Source organism: Hipposideros armiger, unplaced genomic scaffold, assembly GCF_001890085.2.
Source record: "Hipposideros armiger isolate ML-2016 unplaced genomic scaffold, ASM189008v1 scaffold_41, whole genome shotgun sequence".
Lineage (NCBI taxonomy): Eukaryota > Metazoa > Chordata > Mammalia > Chiroptera > Hipposideridae > Hipposideros > Hipposideros armiger.
This window is the reverse complement of record NW_017731391.1, coordinates 277,868-291,015: the sequence shown is the minus strand read 5'-3', so window position 1 is coordinate 291,015 and position 13,148 is coordinate 277,868. Positions and strand designations below refer to the sequence as shown.

Below are 13,148 nucleotides of genomic sequence, written 5' to 3'. Positions count from 1 at the left end.
TGTTGGTGTATAAGCACTTGAAGTCCGAAGCCGAGGTGAAGAAGGAAGTTCACAATCGAGAAGGCACTTCAGAGGTGTGTACTGTATCTCCACCATAAAACCACTGTTTTTTTTAACAATGGACTTTTCAGTTTAAATTATATTATTATTTTTTACCTTGGCAGCATCTTGGAGATTCTGCAAACGAACTTTGATCATCTGCCGCAATTCCTCCGTCTCCCGCCCCAGCTCTGCCACTTGCTGAGACATTTTTTCTGTAGAGTACACACTAGCGAGGTACTGTAACTTCTCAGCCATTGCTTCCAGGTCGCTGTGAATTTCTTCAGATTCCTCTAGCAGCGTCTAGAGTGAATTATCCACATTCATGACATTGACCAGTAGGCAGAGAGACATAGGTACTCAATACGGTGTGGTGTAAAGACCTTCAGATTGGGCAGGGAGTAAGGAGATGTAATTTTCACTTCCCACATGCCCCGTGTGGCCCTATGTCTTACTGTGCTTAACCTTTACCTCTCTGTGTCTGCTGCCCACCTACTGCTATCCCCATTTCACAGTAAAAGAAATCCAAGTTCAGACACCGTAATCAACTTGCCGAGGCTACCTGTTATTAAGTGTCAGGCCATAAGGCTCAGGCTCTGCCCACCATGCCAAGCTGCTCCCTGGTGAGGGGCAGGGCATGAATGTTCCAACAGTGGCAAGGCTCTGACACCCTGGGCAGCTTCATCAGGTCGCTGGGCTATCTCTTCTCATACATATTCAAACGCAAGAGATGCTTTCCAGATCTCATCATCTATACCTCAGATCTTAGCACATATTGATCTAAGAAATGAGGATAAGACAGGAGCCTTACAAATGAACACAACACCTTCGATCCCTTGCTTTAAGTAAGACAAGGGGGCAGACGCTCCCTTAGGACACCAAGAGGAATAAAACAGCCCTTGTCATTCAGGATGGAGTCATCAAGCGGGACTGATATGAGTGGATCAGTAATGCTAAGGTATGCACTACACGAGGAGAGGGAAAGAGAAGACCGGGTGAAAGAAGTGACATGCGCTGCTCCTTGCAGGAAGGCTGGGAGAGGGCTTCCCGGAAGTCACATCTGAGCAGAGCCAGAAGGACGTTTGCATTTTGGCAGCTGAGGACAGAAGAGGAAAGACATTTCACACTGAGGGAGCAGCATCAGCAAAAGGACAGAGGGAGTGAACACAAAACGCGCAGTTACTGGGGTGTGTGATGTGTAAGGAGGAGACACGGGAGGTGGGACCTTGTCCTGAGGCAGCAGACACTTAGTTTTCAAAATTGAAGCTCACTCTTTCCTCACAATGAACATTTTATATATACATGCATGTAAGATAGTCCATAATCCCACACCTCAGGGATAGCTTCAAGTAAGCTACAACTGCTGCTATGTTTTGGTATAATTTTGGGTAATTGAGATTATCACATACCTACGATTTTCCGTCTTTTTTTGCCCTTGACATTAGAACACACGCATTTTTTGTGTGCATACTGTTTTTAGATAAACTCCGGTGGCTTTAATTCCTACGGCAAGCACAGGAGAACTCCCAGAAACAGTGAGTACAGGTTGAGGTCTCCTGAGCATCTGTGTGAGGTAACCACCAATACCTGGTATCTGTCCTCCTGTGGCCCTCAAAGCACTCAACCCAGCCAACTGCCCAAGTCAAAACCACCTGGGAGGCACCTTTGGCTCCACCTTCTTTCCCCCAACATCCAGGCTCCCAGGGCAGAATTCGAGCCCAGTAATACCCCTGCTATTCTCTTCTCTCAGCCTCCAAAGAAAGGCCTTGTCATTTTCTACTGGAAAACTGAAACCACCTTCTATGTTGTCTTCTCTTCATCAACCTATTTTCCAGAAGCTGCAAAGTCATCTTTCTGAAAATACGAGTCTGTGCTTGTCACTTGCCTGCAGAATATCTGTCAAAAGCTTCAGAGTGATGTGAGGATAAAGTCCTAGCTCTTAATAGGCTTTCATGATCTGTCTTTTTTTTCCACTCTATTCTTATCTTACACCTCTTCCCCGCCCTCCTTCGGGCCTCCCCCCCCACCATGGGTGGTTTAACTGTGAGAATTCAGGTGCAGGAGACAGTCGGTGGGTCGCCATTGAGATACACCATGAACCAAGTGTAAAGATGTTTTGGAATCAAGGAGCAGACTCATGCTACTGGATCTTGGAAAAGATCAGCAAAAGTAGCGTTCACAATGCAGAGACAGCCAACGATGCTACCCAGGAAATGAACACCTTACGGGTCCGACAGGGAGAACCTTTCTCTGTCATTCACTAGAAACCAATCACATACTCTGATCAAGCCGTGTCCTGCCCTTGACATTCGCCCACATTCCTTCCTGTCTTACCTCGTGCCGAGAGATCTGGGCCTGCAGCTCCTGGATGTTGCTGGTGGCCACGGGCTTATCCTCAATCTCCCTGTGAGCTCCTTCTATCAGCTCCTGGAGGTGCTGCATTTCCTGCTCATACTGTTCATATTGTACCATGGCCTCCTTTGAAAACAAACAAATACACACACACGATTATCTTTCTGTATCAATAACTGTGTAAGTGAGTCTGTGTTGCTGTCTGCTCAGCTCTAGTGTTAACTCCTGTTTACCTGGGTGTCTAGGGATTAAAGCAAGGATGGGTGAAGTCTCTAGATGATTCAAATCCTCAGAGCCTTCTCTCTAAAATATTTTGCGAAGGATGTTCATGGACTCAAAGTAGTTAAATGGCCAGATCCTCTGTATTCTCCCTATTCATTCTGCCCTGAAGGTGGCAATGTCATGGTCAGAGCATGGCAGGCAGCAGTAGGAAANCAGGCAGCACCTACCAAGTGCACCAAAAAGAGCACCTCTCACTCTCACTGCTGGGATTTCAACACGCATTTTTGTCTAAACCGCGTTCCATGCAAGTTGGCTGCCTGTCCTTCGGAAGTCAGCCTAGACTAGCCTTTTCTGAAGAAGGCTTTCTTAGCCTTCCTCTCAGACCCCAGGCCGTCTGGGTGGAAAGCCCTCCTGTGGGGGTCCTTCTAGTCCCGAATCCCTCCTCTTATCACACTGTGTTGCAATTGTCTGGATCTGAAGACGTCTATCTCCTTCCTCCCTTTAATCATCAACTCCCTGGGGGCAGCGACACGAATATTCTTTGTATTCCAAATGCCTAACCAAATTCCTAGCTTTGGAAAAATACTCTGTAAATGTTTGTTGAATACATAAATGAATATAGGAGCTATTTTAAAGAAAAATGGTCATTTTAAAGACTATATTATATTCCACTATATCCAAAAACTTACTCAGAAAAATGAATTGACATTTAAGTTTTCTTTAAAATTCCAATATAGTTATTAATACTGCATAAAATGTTTTCTATAGTTAGGACTACAGAGTAGGAACTTTTTGATGATTGTGATACATTTTGCCAATTGTTTTTCTAAGAGATTTTACCAAGTTCCTAGCAGTGTTTGAGAGCTCTCACTTCCTTGAATATGAACTTTTAAAGAATGGTGTTAACCTGAGAGTTAAAATGCTCTCTTTTAAATATGCATTTCCAGATTTCTAATAAGGTTGAATAATTATTTTTTTCATTGTTTACAACCAGTTGTAACTTAAGTCTCATCTATTAATATATAAGCATATCCTCAAGTAGAAGACTAGAGTTGTTCAAGGAAGATTTCTTGAGAGGCGTGTGAGAGATTGATTAAAGAAGAAAGATCATGGATACAGAGAAATAAATTAGAAGCCTGCTGAAGTGCTCCGAGAGGGAGACGATGAGGCTTTGATCTAGGACCCTGTCAAATGGAATGGAAAAGGGGATGGATTTAAAAGACATGAGTATACATAAATCCGAATAAATGAGAGAGAAAATCTAAAAGACTTGAGGATATCCATGTAACATACATAAAAATCATTCCATATTTTATTGCAAGATAACAGGGCTATTAGCTCTATCTAATTTGAGCCTACTTTATAAAAGGATGAAATCATTTCCTGGATGACATGACCAAGAGAAAACTTCAGAGGAAATGAAGTAATGCAGCCAACTCCTGGCCAGCTGACCCCTCATGTGGAAGGTCAGGAGACTGAGGCCAGGCGTCAGGCTGCCGGAAGAGGCACAGGAGCTCTCGGTGAGCACCCACCCATGTGTCAGGTGACGTGCTCGATATGTGCACATATTTAAACCATTGAATTCTCATAATAATTCTGCCATATAAATAATTTACATCTTTCTATTATTGATGAGAAGACTGAATTCAGAGAGGCAAAGTAGTTTGTTCCAAACAATACAGCGATGAAGGGCAGAGCTTGATTTTCCCATCAGCCTGAGTCTGGAGCCTACATAACCTTCCTACATGTCACTACATCTCTTCACGTGGAATAATTTCGCACCATATCCCAGCATACAACTGTTTCCAAGACACTGCAAAAAAAGGGGCTGATTATCTCTGGTCTTGGGAAAGAAAAGTTTTTTATGTGGCACCTACAATAATTTTACATCATGGCCCTCTAAATTGTCAGTCGAGCCAGTTAAATTAAATTACTCTCATAATTACACTTTGAAAACTATTTTTCCCAAAGTTACCTGATGTGAAATGTACTGCTCCCAAAGTTGTCTTGCAGAATTCCACGCAATCTTTCCCTGCACCAAGACTTTAGCTTTGTCAATCCACTTCAAAATTAATTCAAGCATTTCATCGTACTCTTCTAAATGTGAGGCAGCCTGAAAGAGCATTCACATTCAGATAACAAATTCTGCTTCTTGAGTTAGAAATCAGTTGTCTCTCTCTCTCTCATTGGACACAATAATCCTAGGGGTTGATCATGATGATATCTGATATTTACAGTGTCAACATAAGAAATGTCCAAACCCGTAGAGAATTTGTATGCATTTAGTTGAGCCAAACTGATGACATATGCTAGGGAGCAAGCTCTTAAATGCTCTGGAGGACAACAGTTTTGCAGTTTCTTTCATGCATTTGAAATTAAGAAGGGACTAAGGAAGATGACATGCAGGTGGGAGAAAGCAAGGCAGGGATTGGATTACACATAGTTAACAAGATTATGTGCTTTCTTGAGGGTGGTTTCAGCTTATTTCAAAGGTGTGTTAACCCAGATGCATAAGAACATGGACAGGGCTGGCTTCAAACCTCTCACTAAAGAAGTTAGAGGCCTGGGACATGACTACCCACCATGACTAGCACATTTAGGAATTTGTAATCAGATTGCCCTGTAAGGTTACTTTCCATAGAATCTACCCTCCACTCCCCTTTTGTCATCCACCAAAAGCATCCTGAAAAAAATCACGTTATTGTTGAAAATATTTCAAAGACTTCCCAGTGACTTTAGGATAAAGTCCAAGTTCTTAATATGCTTGGATAATCTCTTTAAAAAAAAAATTCTCTATTCACATCTCATATTCATTTATCTAGATCCCCTGTCTGCCGCCTTCCTTCCACACTCCACCCTCGCTGGCCAGGGAGTATGGCAGGCCAGGTTTCAATATTGTAATTCACTGATTGCCAAGTTCTGATTTAACTTGTCCCTGGTTACAGAAAAAAACATAATCAGTTAACAAAAGTTGAGTGTATAGTCAACAATGATGATGGATGTATGACTTGAATCTATTAAGTAAATAATAGCTATTATATGTATATTTATATATCTCTATCTCTGTCTCTGTCTCTATCACTTTAAGAGATTTGAATTCACACACACTGATTTGTGTTTAGGTGTACATTCATTTTACAAAATATTTCCCCAGTTTATAAAATACTCACCCTAAAAGTACTTTTATATGACCTTTGTCAATGAATTTATGATATGGTCCGATATAAAATAAAGGCAGCATTATGTCTAATTCTTAGGAACACAGGTGTGGTATGAAGTAAGTTACTCTTAAATTACTGTCATCATTGTCAATATTATCTGTTTATTTATTTTCAAAGGAGCAAAACAGGACATAGAATGTCTGCCTCATCGGATTTTGATTACTGGCCTGGAAAACATACCTGGCTGAGCCTGGACAGCCGGCTCTCCGCCTGCCTGATGGTCTGCTGGTGCAGTTCAGTGAGTTTTCCTATCTTCTTGGCCAGGGGCTTACCCAGTTGATCGTTCTGTTCTGAGAATTTCTGTACTGCTTCATCGAGCTCCATTAACTTTAAATTACAGGCGCCTAACTCCTCTCCCAGCACCTAGATGGTCATCACAATGACAGAACATTAGACTATAGCAAATGAATTGCTCCAGATTTTCTAAGATCAGAAGGATGATATTTTTAATGATTTTTATATAAGCCAAATACTATTAAGAAGAATTCTACCATGACCAGGTCATTTATATTTCCTTGGTTGGAAAGGCAGAGCAGGATGTTTTGCAACCTGGTATTTATTTCCTATGAGGCTGAAAGAGCTAACATTTTCCTTCTGCCCCACCCTAAAAGGATTAGTCACTTATCTAAAGAGTGAAAACAGATTCAACTACCAAGAACACCCTTCATTTTGGAATTTATATACTTGTATTCCTAAATCATTATGTAGTTCTTGGACACTCTCCCGTTTTACCCATCCATGCAACTATATTTATTAATACAGTTCAATTATGATGGTAAATTATACCATGCAAGTAGATCTATGCTATTATATTTATAAAATGTCTTTACGGCATGTCTTTACTGTCTGATTTTAATGAAGCTTGCTAATCAAGAAACCTTTTTTTTTTTTCTATAACCCAAAATAAACAAACTCCCCAAAATATTGAATTTATCCAGCAGCACCCCTTATGTTTGCACTTCTCTCTTTCCTTACCTTTTGATCAGTTTTAGCTTGAACTAAATTATCTGTCTTTGCCCTCAGCTTAGTCAGAATAGTTGTGAGATCTTTGGCTATCTTCTGAATTTGCCGGCTGAACTCCTGGCTGGTAGCCTTGTTCTGTTCAACTTCTTTTACTTTGTCCTGGATCTAAATAATTAACAAGAACAGCAAAACCAACCATGGTTAAAACTGGGTGATAGATACTAAAAACTTTAATCTGGAGATGTTGATGAGAGATTTCAGATAGAGAATGCTGCCTTGGTGTTGATGCACTTTGTCAACCAGCCTCATGCAGGTACAAACGCTCGTGACTCCAAGCAGCCTCACTTCTCCCCATCTTCATGCAGCCCCTGAACCTCTTCCTCTGCTGTTTCAGCAAAGGAACAAGCAATGAGCGCACAGTGATTCACTCATCAAATGTTTACACAATGTCCGTAGATGGCAGTATAGATACCTGTATCTATTTTTTTCCCCTATATACCAACTTTGTGACCTTAAGCACACAGACTCCTCTAAGCCTTGTTCTTCATAAAGTGGAAAACACTTCCAGATAACTGGAGGCGCACAAATTTGTTTCCAGCTACCTTTTCATAAGCAGCTGTAAATTATTATATGGTAACTTTTTCTGACTTTGCAATTATATCCCTGTAGTATGGCACAAAAGCATTAAGCATGTCCCATGGAAAGAAGGTGAAAAAGAACGGTTAACATAAGTTTCTCATGGCTTTGGTTTGATTTGATAACAAACTTTTGCTTATAATAAAATGCTGAAGAGAAAATGGGAAATAAATGTTTTCTTTATATAAATGAAAGGCTGAAATAGCATAAGTGTGCCTGGCAGACTGGGGACTCAGTAAATATTTGTTGAACACATTGATATATATATATATATATATATATATAGCTTATTTCCTGTTGTTGTTTCTGTAAGTTTTATTTTTATTTTTTGAAAAGATGAGGGAAAGCAGGTAAGTTATCTTTAATTGTATGACATTGTTTATATCTATGATTATCTGATGTGTGGTTTTTTTTGGCCTACAAATAAGATTTTGAATTTAATATTATTGCTTTATGCTGAGCTGTTTTTTTAACTGTTTCCATGAAGATATAATTATGAAAATCAAGAACTCTCATATAAGAGCATTGAGCCTCTAAAAAGAATGGAAAGGCACTCCTTCTTGACAGTAGGTTTACCTGATCATGAATCGTTCCCAGGTCCAACGCCACCTCAGCTAACTGAAGGGAGAGGTCAGAAGGTAATATAGTATAAAGACCCAGGTACTTGTTCTTCTGTTCTTCAGCCATTTTCTCAATGTTCTGTCGGTGATTTTTGGCTTCTGTTAGGAGAATCTGAAGAAAAGATCAAAATGAGACATTTCTGGGAGCCTAAGGGAATTTTCACAGGTACAGGGACAAGACCATATACCATTCGTCAATATATGATTAAGTGTGGAATTAGAGAAACACCTTAAGAAAAACCAAGTGCTTCTTTAGTCTCTGAATGAGAAAAAATGTCCACTTTATACAGAACAAACAAAAGACCAATGAAATAATGCTAAAAGCCTTTATATAACACATTTCTGAAATTTTTTAATTCAATAGTTCAGTTAGTATAAACAAGTGTGTTGGATTAAAGTCAGACAATTTTTTTTTTTTTAAGTGATGGGTCTAGGGAATGAAGAGAGCTTTGTACCTGAAGTTCTTCAAGTTGAGCATCTATTTCTATTGTTGGATTCCCCAGATACTCCTTCGTTCCCTGAACCCAAGATTTCACAGAATTGATTTGAGTCTCCACCACTTCTCGGTCCTTCAGCTCTTGTTTTACCACCTTCCCACTGTTCTTCACTTTCTCCTGCATGCTTCAGAAACGTGACAGGGAGGAAGCAGAAGCAAATTTGAAATGAAAAGAATCCTCTAATACACAGCATTATGTTACCAAAAACAGGCATTAAAAAAGGTGAAACCTCGTATCTGTTTTGTAGGTAAACACATTTCCCCAAAACTGTCAGATAATTTTTGGTAACACTTAAGTTCAGTTCAAGTATAACAGAATATACATCACAGGAAATGAATGATTTATTCCTGGAATATTGAGAGTTGACACATTCCCATGCCACTAAATTGAAATTAATTTTCCTATCTAAAGTAAACTGGGCATAGTTTGATTGCTTATTTCTTTTTGAGAAATCTACTCAAAAGGTACAGAATCATCAGCATTAAAAAGTAATATGCAATGGGAATATTTGTGGCTATTAGACACCAATTTTAAAATAAAGACTCCAGCTTTAGCAATTTTACAATTAATAATGTTTAACATCCAAATTGTAAGTCTTTATTTGAATTTACATAAATTTGGTTAAAAAGTTTAAATGAGTGGAGTCAGATGACCCTGAATTCACCTGTAAGTGAAACAGTTGAATATAGGCTATGTATAGATAATATTGGTTAATATATGAGTTAAATTATTTATTGACATTTCTACTCTGGCCCAATTAATGAATCAGGCTAATTATGTATCATTAAGTTTTACTTCCTCTATCTACCATGTTCACTACCAGTAAATGGCTTATGTACCTGGACTTTGGTATCATCCTTGCTCCAATCTCTCTATCATCCAATGTATCCAATGACTTACCAAGCTTTTTCAAAACTAGGTTCTAAATAGCTCTCAACTGTTTACCTTTCAAACTCCATTTCTCATAAACAGCTCATCACCCAACAGTTCTCTGAAAGTGACATGCTTACTTCCAAAGCTTTCTTACGTGCTATTCCCCTGTTTGCAAAACTCTCCTCCCATCTCACTGCTGCACTGAAGCCGGCTGTCTTCGGCTTCAATGCCCCTTGTGAAGGGAAGCCTTCCTCGGCTGCTTTCCTAGGTTAGCTGCCTCTACTCTGTGCTCCCTTACCATCCTTTCCATGCTTTACCTAAATGGCTTCTGTAGTTGCCTATTTCTGCTGTTTGACTACACGCGTAAATAGCATGAAGGTACAGACTGAATCTGTTCTGTTCCTCCCTGTATTTCTCAATACTACTAGATGTGTGTTTTATAGACAAATAATCAAAGAGCCAAGAAAAATAAAAAGCAGGGGTGATGGGAAGAGATACCCCCATTTTAAGGTGGAATGATGGAGTGTCCCCAGACTGGGATATACCACATTTATCCCTTTGGGTCATGGCCAAGTTTAGTAACAGAGCATGAGAGCAGATATGTAATTACTTTAGGCACCGATCCTGCATCGCTGTGATTTCCTGCACAATGGGTGGCTCTTCTCCAGGGGGTGGCGTGGTCCCCTCCGGGAGCATGCTCAGCGCCTGTTGTCTCAGCATGCCTAGGGTCGACTGTTGCTGTTCCAGCTCCAGGGTGAATGTGTCATGATACTCAAGAAGAGTTAAGAGCTCTGCTTTTGAGGCTTTCTCTGCTGAACTTCCGGGTAATTTATCTTGCAACTGGTCAATCATTTCAGTGGCTTTTTTAACCTGATGAAGAAATGTACATACTATGAAATTTAAAAAATGCCACATTTGACACTAATGCATTGAAGCATGTTAAAGATGAAGGTGCAAACTCTAAATTTCAGGAAAGTAAAACCCGAACAATCTTAACATGAAAGGAGAGACCATCTCTATCGTGCTGGGCTTAAAGCTTGAATCTCAGAATAATCTCAGAATAATATCAGGTCAATCAGAGAGTGCAATCAGAGAATGCATAACATAGAAAAAAGTTTTTTGTTTTTAGTTTTTTTAACTGAAAGACAAATGAAAAACTCTTTCCAACATTTACATTAACATGAATGTGTCTCTGAGTTATGAAAGAAGACGGGACTTAAAGCACTGAACCCTACTTAAAAGATGAAAGAAATTAAATATAGGATTTGGGAAATGAGTTAAATTCCTGCTCATTTCCATGGCAAAGAAAAAGTATTGGGTACTTTTTCAGGACCAGGTAAGAAAGTTTCCCTAAAAGTTTAGCAAATGGAGGAAAGGGGGCTTGTCCTCCTTTTAAAATTTAATTTCCTGGTTTTCTTATTAAAATAATTGGACCCTGACTTGGGACTACATTGTGCATTGCCTATTGTATTTTGTTTCATAATTTGGTTTGCATGTCATTGAAACAGACACACACACACTAAAAAAGAGGCTCTTTATTGGCACGAAGCAAATTTAAAAAAAAAGATCAAAATACTGTTTTCAAAACGCATTTTCATCAGCAAGGAAACAATAATTTGAGCCCATCCATAACAGAAATTACCTTCGTGCTCAAGTTCTTCCACTCGTCCACGGCATCTTCCAGGATCTTCTCCTGGTCCTGGGCCACAGCGCGGAGACGCGCCCAGCGCTGCCATACTGTCGTCATCGACCTGCCTATGGTTGCTTTGCTGGCATCGTTTCCAGATTTTTCCAATAGTGAAGTTTTATCCTCTAGAGCCACAATTTTCTCATGAAAAGAGTTAACGACTGACACCAAAGCCTGGGGTTGGGGAGAAGAGAGGTTGTGGGAGAGATTGTTTTCAAAAGTTCTATGGATTTGGGTAAAGCCCTAAATTACCTGCAAAAGGAAATGTTCCTAGATATATTCATTTTCCTCTGGTGACTCTTACTGTTACCCTGAATTCTTAATTGAGTTAAGCTTGGATTTTTTTCAAGAGGTAAGGTGAATATTTATTTATTAAAAACAAAAGTTTATTTGCTGCCTCAGATGACATTCTCCCATTTTTAAAAAGCAGCAAAAATATAAGTGAATTGAATTTCATATTTAAGGATGTACATTCTACCATATATTGCTGGAATAGATGAGGGAGATTCAGCTGTTATTTGAATAATCTAACTTATCACCAGAAAGTATACTTTATCAGAAACAATTGTTCTGAATGTCTCTTTTTAAATGTAGCTATGCATTTCCATCAGACCCTAAAAAAAAAAAAAAAAAAACCAAAATTTAAAGATTTAATTGTTAAAACTGCTATGAAACATGGTTCAGTGTATCCTTCTCATATTTATGGAACCCAGATAGAAATGAAGATTTATTGACCTGACTCTGGACCTATCATAGTGCAAAGACCCATTTGGGTCATTGCAATGAAAGGGCATTAAGAAGGACAACGAACTCACCTTGTGTTCTGACAATTTTTCTTCTGCTTCGTGACTGGAAGAAGTCTTCAATAGGGAAAATTCAGACAGTTTCTTTTCTGCATCATTCATCAATTCGATAACCTCTTCCCTTGCTTTCTGATAATCCTGCCATTGAACTGCACATCTTGAAAAAGTCCAACAAAAGTCAATAAGTGACATCAAATCACACATTTCTAGGCAGATCTCTGATGTCAATAGATGTAATGATACTTAGAGAGGAATGGATTTACATGCTAATGTACATCATTAGTGCATTCGTGTTTTCCGTGTGAAAAGTCATTTCAAAATGCATTATGTTTTGATAGAATATAAAGATTAAAGCAACTCGGTACCTCTGCAAGAGATCCAGTTGGGCGTGTGACTCCTGGATTACCCTCTGGCTCTTCTGTTCCAGGGAGGACATTCTCTGTGCTAGGTCCTCTTTTCCAGCTGGCTTGATGAGTGGGTCCAGGTTGGCTACCAGGCCTCGGAGCTCCTCCAGGTTACTCTGGAACTGATCCTCTGCACGAAAAAATTCCAGGTGGCTTTTGAGACTTTCCTCCGCACTCTCTACATCGAGGCCATTGCCTGCCAGCTGTACCATTTCATGGGCATCCTCCAGCCAGTCGTCAGCTGCTTGAAACACGTGATAGTACCTTTGGCATTGACTGTACACCTGAGTCAAGGCAGCCTGAAAAACAGTGATTGCAAACACAACTCATCCACTGCAACCTGTTGGTAGGAAATAGTTTAATTTTTCCATTTCTTTTCCAGTCCTCCGTCCCATGGATGCATGTGTATAAGTGAATTGAAAAGTTGGTGGACTTTTTCTGGTATAATCCATTACCATTCTTTATTTTTCCTTCTGCTAATCTTGTTATAATTCTATTTTTATGGTTACAGTAAGTAAACAAAGACAGCAATGAAATAGAAATTTATGGTGGTATCTTGACTAGTTCTGAAACTTTCCTCTGTTTCTAATATATATATATATATTATATGCATATACACACACACAGAGGAGAAAGAGAGGGAGAAAAAGAGGGAGAGAAGAAGAGAGGGAGACAGGGAGAGGGAGAGGAAGAGAGAGAGAGAGAGAGAGAGAGAGAGAGAGAGAGAGAGAGAGAGAGAGAGAGAGAATATAGATCTATATAAAATGCTTAGTAATTTGTGGCAGACTGAATATTCACCAAAGTGAAATAATGGCTCAGTTGGGTAGAAGT

At 39.6% G+C, this 13,148-nt stretch overlaps 1 protein-coding gene across 1 annotated transcript in view; it reads right to left on the bottom strand.

The window, feature by feature from the left end:
* The window catches only part of SYNE1 (spectrin repeat containing nuclear envelope protein 1), a 455,684-nt gene that overhangs the window by 181,948 nt on the left and 260,588 nt on the right, over positions 1 to 13,148 (bottom strand). The window contains exons 79-88 of the mRNA XM_019638911.1: positions 12,279 to 12,616; positions 11,926 to 12,070; positions 11,066 to 11,284; positions 10,034 to 10,293; positions 8,509 to 8,674; positions 8,010 to 8,165; positions 6,810 to 6,962; positions 6,015 to 6,197; positions 4,589 to 4,726; positions 157 to 342 (exon numbers count right to left, since the gene is read on the bottom strand). Coding sequence (XP_019494456.1) covers positions 157 to 342; positions 4,589 to 4,726; positions 6,015 to 6,197; positions 6,810 to 6,962; positions 8,010 to 8,165; positions 8,509 to 8,674; positions 10,034 to 10,293; positions 11,066 to 11,284; positions 11,926 to 12,070; positions 12,279 to 12,616 — 1,944 coding nt within the window. The remainder of the gene's footprint in view (positions 1 to 156; positions 343 to 4,588; positions 4,727 to 6,014; positions 6,198 to 6,809; positions 6,963 to 8,009; positions 8,166 to 8,508; positions 8,675 to 10,033; positions 10,294 to 11,065; positions 11,285 to 11,925; positions 12,071 to 12,278; positions 12,617 to 13,148) is intronic.